Source organism: Mytilus edulis, chromosome 7 (genome assembly GCF_963676685.1).
Source record: "Mytilus edulis chromosome 7, xbMytEdul2.2, whole genome shotgun sequence".
Taxonomy (NCBI): Eukaryota; Metazoa; Mollusca; class Bivalvia; order Mytilida; family Mytilidae; genus Mytilus; species Mytilus edulis.
The window spans coordinates 37,931,022-37,938,350 of record NC_092350.1 but is presented as its reverse complement, the minus strand read 5'-3'; the positions used below and the strand labels follow the sequence as shown (position 1 = coordinate 37,938,350).

At 34.4% G+C, this 7,329-nt stretch overlaps 2 protein-coding genes and 1 pseudogene across 2 annotated transcripts; 1 reads left to right on the top strand and 2 right to left on the bottom strand.

Moving 5' to 3' along the window:
* The first annotated feature begins 295 nt into the window (after nt 1–295).
* On the top strand, nt 296–1,430 carry LOC139483111 (uncharacterized). Its single transcript, XM_071267144.1, has one exon. It carries the CDS (start codon nt 396–398, stop codon nt 1,428–1,430), a length of 1,035 nt encoding a protein of 344 aa, XP_071123245.1. The 5' UTR covers nt 296–395.
* A 2,379-nt stretch (nt 1,431–3,809) lies between these two features.
* Nucleotides 3,810–4,990, bottom strand: LOC139481396 (uncharacterized). Its single transcript, XM_071264714.1, has one exon. It carries the CDS (start codon nt 4,924–4,926, stop codon nt 3,919–3,921), a length of 1,008 nt encoding a protein of 335 aa, XP_071120815.1. The 5' UTR covers nt 4,927–4,990; the 3' UTR covers nt 3,810–3,918.
* A 49-nt stretch (nt 4,991–5,039) lies between these two features.
* Nucleotides 5,040–6,834, bottom strand: LOC139481394 (uncharacterized; annotated as a pseudogene).
* Between the last annotated feature and the right edge of the window lie 495 nt (nt 6,835–7,329).

Genomic DNA, 7,329 nt, shown 5'->3' with positions numbered 1-7,329 from the left:
CACAAGCGCAGACGATGTATGGCAGATTTTAAATTTATGATTTGAGGTTGTTTTCTCTCAGTTTCATAAGAATGAAGATAACAATATTTATTTTAAGCTCCACGGCATTAATTGGTGATTTGAAGATCGCAAATACCCGTTTACTGGCTCTGTCAGCGCGTTGCCAGTAACATGAGTAAAGTTAATTTGCGACCATCCAATCACCAGTTGCTGCCGTCGCAGCTTAAAATACAATACAGTTATCTACTGATAAATATCTTTGCATACATTCATTTTGATCCAATCTTTAAGGCTATATGAACATCTTCCCCAAGTTTACTATACATCGGATAAGACCATTTCAGAGGAACAAATGCTATATCATAACAGTCTAAAGTTCTAAGTTGTACACTTTTATGTTTCAGATGGTACTTGCTCTTCTCCTGTTCTGCAAGGCCAGTGCTATTCCATATCCAGACATAGATGCATCATTAGATGAACTAGTTGTATACTATACAAGTTTTTCATTTACAACAAAAGAAGTACTCGGGTTTTTACTAAACATACATCATATAATGCTGAGCGAAAGATCATTTTATAGAATTAAAAAACGTTTGAGATTGCAAAAAAGAGGAGTTGAAAGTGCTATTGCTGATATTGTTACAAAAATTTTACAGTTAAGAAATGCAGGATATACCAATATAGGTTATCGATCTTTATGGAATGTACTTCGCTGCCTAGGCGTAAGAGCTTCACAACACACGGTTAGGCTAGTTTTGAAAGCTATTGACGGAGACGGCGTTTTAAGGAGACAAAGACATAGGCTTACAAGAAGACGATACACAAGTAACGGACCGAGCTTTTGCATCCACGTCGATGGATATGATAAGTTAAAGCCGTTTGGAATATCTGTCCATGGTGCAATCGACGGTTTTTCAAGGAAGATACTTTGGCTGAAGGCTACAAGTTCAAATAAAAATCCCCGTATAGTTGCAGGACATTTTCTTGAGTATTTGAAGACAAGCAAGAGGGTTCCAAGGGTAGTACGCATGGATGCAGGAACTGAAAATGTTATAGTTGAACGTATTCAAATAGCTTTGAGATCATTTCATGCTGATAGCATGGCTGGACATAGAAGTGTTTCAATAGGAAGATCAACGGCCAACCAAAAGATCGAAATGCTATGGAGTTTTCTGATGCGAAATTTCACAACATTTTGGAGGAATTTGTTTAAAGATATGGTAGATGAAGGTATACTTAACAATGCCGACCCTGTGCATCTTGAATGCATACGGTTTTGTTTCCTACCACTTATTCAGAGACATTTAGACATGTTTCTACAATCATGGAATTCACACAGAATAAGATCTCAAAGAAATGTTGAATGTCCACATGGTATACCTGACGTTATGTACTACCAACCTTTTATTTACGATAAATATGAACCTTAATTTAGTAAGGTTGGTGTACTCCAACTATTGGAGGAAGTTATAGAGGAAAGAAGAAGACTGCTCTTTTGAATTGCCGTGCGACATAGTTGTATTGGATTACTTAACTGATATCTACACGGATGCTGTTCTACCTAGAGGCACTAAAGAAGAATTTAGACAATTAGTAAATACTCTCACGTTTTTAGATATCGAAGAATTCGATGTCATTGAAACTCCAACACAGGCCAAAGAATTGTTCAACTTATTATCAGGCGTAGTATCACAACATTTGTTAAATCGATAAACATTTACAGATTTAACATTTATTATTCATGATAATTATCTGTTATGTCACCATGTTGTCCAATGAATACGCGCATAAGCTATTTGATCTGTTGATGCAAAGAACAACATTGAAGTGCATAATGTGTACATACTAATTTTCTTGTTTTTCGTTGATTATGCTTTTTTTTGGTCAGAATTCATGTAAATATTGAATGAAAAAGTTCTGTTGTATTTTAGTATTATATAAATAGTAAAGAATAAATGCCTACTGTTTCTTTTAACAAGTCTTTCCTATGCCCGAGTCATCATTAAATTGATAACAGTTCGACACATTTAAATATGCCATATTGGTCTATTCCTTCATGATGTAGCTGAGTATCATTCAGTCATTTTTCATATCTGTTACAAAAACCAAACACTTTTCCATAAAAATGACCATCGAGTTTAACGTGTCATACATTAACAAAATATTAAGTACAATCAAATCTTATTTGGTGTCAACTCAACCAATCCGTTTCATTCTTAATGAACTGGACAGAGTGTAGCTAAACTAAAGAGAAACAAAATGTATGATATAGCATGTCTGTCGCTCACGTCACTGAGTTTAAAAGGGGGCATGGTTTCACATAAACCATGATATTTGGAAGGTATATAAAGTCACAGTACCCAAATTGCACCGAGTACCAAAGTTGCACCTACTAGTATTCAACAAAAATACTTGGGAAATCTTACTTGTTTTCTTTGAGTCTAAACCCTTGGTATTTTTCGGGGTATTTGTATGATTTGATACAATACACGTCATTCAACATTGCTGAACATATTTAAATATACAAAACCAGTAAAAATCAACAGATTTGTTTTTAACCGACCCTCATTGTCAATTAAAGATGTAAGTTATGATATAAGACAGACTTAATTGGATATATGTTTTATCCATTTATTTCATGATCGATGGAATCAATGCGTTCAACGTAACATACATGACATAGTCAGCAAACTTTGACTTATTCAGTGAGATGCAAATATCTGTATAGCTGCTTTTTATTCGTCTTTAGAAGCTAATGTAAACAGGTAAATGAACAAGTCCAGAAGAAGAGAAACACGTTCGTTTCTCATTACAATGCCGATTGGTTACTAAAGTATTGAAAAACACATCTTTCGAACGTAACAAAAATTAAGAAATCTTTATAGCATCAATTTAAGATATAATGTTCATTTCTGATTTGAGTGGGTTTTCATTCTTCTAAAGTACCATTTATCTCTCGTTAAGTCAACGTCTTTGAATCTATGTTGTTTTATGTCTGTTGGTAGATCAGTGCAAGACCAATTATTCAAATGTTTTCTTAACATTGGAATGGTGAATATTCGTGTCAATTCTTTTCTCTTGTCACAAACTTCATTCTGTATTCAAAAAACAGAATTACTACTCAATGCCGTCTCATATACCATATACCACAAATACTTCGTATTGGTCTCATATACCATATACCACAAATACTTCGTATTGATGAAATTGTAAATGACATACTGCTAAACAGTATGAAGAAAACAATAAACTCATAAATAAAGTGCAAAGCCACACGACAACGCCGCTGCTCAGTTTATTAAAGATATGAAACAATTCATATAACTTGTATACACAATACAACATTTCAACAATATAATTTATAATTTTTCCAAACATAAAAAACTACCCTCCAGTCCTATCAATCATATAATACGATAAAAAGGGGGACTTATAAATAAAAATTTACCAACTTACTTAAGAATTAAACTTTGGATAAATGTGTGTTGACGGTTCGGCGCTGTCGTGCTGAATGACCAAAAACCCCCGTTTTGGCGGGAAAAATGACCGTGCGATAAGCACGACACCTACATACATCATGAACAAACAAGAGAAAATAATTTCACTCTTATTCACTACGTTCAAACGAAAGAAATTATATTTCTCTTGTCACAAACTTCATTCTGTATTCAAAAAACAGAATTACTACTCAATGCCGTCTCATATACCATATACCACAAATACTTCGTATTGGTCTCATATACCATATACCACAAATACTTCGTATTGATGAAATTGTAAATGACATACTGCTAAACAGTATGAAGAAAACAATAAACTCATAAATAAAGTGCAAAGCCACACGACAACGCCGCCGCTGAACCAAAGAAAGGGACAATATGTAAAAAAGGACTAATAATATAATTTTGAAAAAATATACTAAAGACCCAAATTTTGTGAAACTAACATTCTGTCCGAAAAAGAGTCCTTAACGTAACCGTCTTTTGCTGTCTCCGACCTCCAACGTCCATGCCTTTTGAAAAGTCTATCAGAAATACCAAAATTACAAGCTGCAGAAGCTCCACCAGACCTTAGACTGTGAAGGCCAAAAGATTTTATATTTGGCACAATCGGAGAAAATGCTTCTATAAATAGCTCTCGCATTCTTGTATAAGAAAGAGGTTTGTTTTCTTTTCGGAACACATAATTTTCCTTGGTTTTTGTCAAATTACGAAATACGAAAACATCAGTATCAAGTGGATTATTGCTCCATTCTAAAAAACTCTCCAAGTTCTTCACAGGACATAATTTATTCCCGGTTCTCGCAATGATTATTCGATCACCATCTCTGTAAATATCCGTTTTACTTTTCTGTATGAATACTGACATATGACTTAGAAAAAATTGAATATCACAGGTTTTCAAATTCAGCAATTCAGAAACACGTAAAAAACCAGAATAAGATAACAAACAAGCAGAAATAGTACGCTGGTTGTAAAGATTATTTTCACAATATAACCTGTCGAACATCTGTGAAAGCATATCTGGAGTGATCGGTTCTTTCTTTTTAATCGGAACAGATAGACGTCTCTTAGCTCCTTCAAGAATATTTTTCACTAAATCAGAATCTGTAGGAGAAATAACACTAATAATTTTATGTGCCCATCTAATACTATAAAACGCTTGATTGATAGGACTGGGCGTACGATTTTGTTGCACTAAACATGCTAAATATATAGCCACATGTATTGGTTTGGCTGGTAAAATAAATTCACTAGATATTCCATTAGATAAAGCCCATTTTTTCCATCTCAAAAAACCATAATAATAATTTTGAACGGTGTTGTCAGATTTACTTTCGGTTAACAGATCAGGAAGTAAATGGATTTTCTCAATCAAAGTATCAGGTAATTCCAACAGATCGCTTTGGAAAGCCTGCAAAAACATATGTAAAAATAAAAATCACATTAAAACATAATGTACAAAGCACATACAATTTGTATATAAACAATTTCACAATCTAATGTTCATGTATAACTCGTCTCGCAATTCACTTAAGATTAAACCACCACCACAGCCCCTCAGGCCTACTGTAACATTACCGCCACCAACTCAAGAACTTTTATATTAGTTGTTAAAAAGGTTCAAAATCAAGTCTCAAAGCCAACACCCTGAAGGGTAAATCAATATTTCCAAATACTGATTTATTCCCTTTACCAGAAGTATAGAATTTCTTGTTAGTAGGTAAATCTATACAGCCTTTCACCTCTTTAATGAACCCTTCACCCGTAGGACATAGCATCGGCCAAAAGCTTGCCGACTTCCATAAAGGTAAAACAAGTGTCCCATGAGCAAAACATTGCCTCATGTAACTTATTACTTTAGACACTAAACATACAGGTGGTACAAACCAACCATTGGCACCTTGCCAGTTAATAGTGAATGCATCGATACCCATCGAGTTCACCGCCCAATAACGGGAATAAAATACCGTTAACTTATGATTGTCATCATTTGCAAACCAGTCTATCTCATGAGGTCCCCATAGGGAATCTACATACATAAATAACTGTTCGTCAATACCCCAATCGTCATAATCAATAATACGACTGATGAAATCCGCTTTCTCATTCAAGGTTCTAGGAACCCAAACTACATCGATAGATATATTATGTATCAAACAATTCTCAAAAATGCACATAGCAATATCCTGTAACTCAGGTTTCATACTACCTTTTCCCACAATAGTTACTACATTCTGGTTATCACTGAACCATTTAATTCGTTTATCTTTTAATACATTGATCATAGATAATAGAATATTTCTAACAGCATTTAGCTCTTTCCACGTAGAACTCTTTGAAGCCTCACATTCGGACCACATACCATGTGCTATATTAAAAGGTGTTTCTACAACATAGCCACCATATCCTGTATTGCTTGCATCACTATAAACTACAGATTGACATGACACATCTGAAGAAAACTTTTTAACATTTACGTGTCCTAAATTTTCTCTCCAAAATTTAATTTGTATCAAGCTTTCTGTTGATAAAACAATACAACTATTCCACGAAGTCATACTTAAAATATCAATGCTTAAATGTTTAGACATGATATAAGCAACGTTACCAATGACGTATGACATGGACACTATTTGTCCCACTAAAGAAGCAACCAAACGTGCATGGACTTTGCCATGTTTAGAAACATAATATTCAATGTCAGCAATAGTTTTTAAAACCTTTTGAACTCTTTCGTTCGGAATGGTTATAGTGCCACGGTTTGTGTCAATTGAATAACCCAAAAATACCAAAAGTTTCATAGGTGACCATTTAGATTTTTCATTTTTAGGAACAAATCCACTCTGAATTAAATCTTGTCTCACTTGATTGGACATAGTTTGCAAGTTTCTTCGTCCGTATGAGTGCCTAAACCATCATCTAGGTACATTAAAACTTGTTTACCTTCACCCCTCCACTTTTTTATAAGTGGTCTTGTGATCTTAGTAAATATATAACATGCTGACGAAAGTCCAAACGGGAGAACCAAAAACTTATACCATTTTTCGGTGTTTTCATGCCTCCAGGAAAACCCTAAAAATTCTGTATGTGGCATAAAAATATTAACATGGTGATATGCCGACACAATATCAAACTGGAAACAAAAAGAATTGTTTGTGATAAACTGCATGGCTATGCGAACATCTTCAAATTTTACACTTGATTTCCAAAGATGTTTGTTAACATGACGGAGGTCTAAAATAAGGCGTTTTTTCCTACCGTCCGACGCTGAAACTGTAAGAGGATTTACAACACGAGGTTGAAATTCACATTCCTCAATCAAACCCCTTATAAGAAGATCATGTGTAGCTTCGGTAACAAACTCGCTATGGATGATTGCCGATCGATTGTTTTTTAAGCATATAGAAGGAGGGGTACTGTAAAAAGGAATTTTGTAACCATTCAAAATAGTATCTAAAATATAATCATAACAACCAATATTTTTCCAAAAAGAATAGTGACTTTTAAGCCTGTCCTTCACAATAATATGTGCCTGTCCCTGTTCATACTCGTAGTAATCATTAGTGAGATTATCCGAGTCACTTATCGAAGATACTTTAGTTGTATTATTTTCAATTAAATAATCTATGCTACAATTATACTCATCTTTTATAAAGTCTGTGCTATTTCGATTTTGGCTGGATAGGTCTGGGATTGAAGGGACACTGGCTTCTCCAGTGCTGGAACGATCCACAACCATAACATGCTCCTTGTCTATTTTGTCGTTGATATCCGCTCGTGCTGGGTTGATTTTGATACAAGGCTTGACCATTGTACCATGACTGGG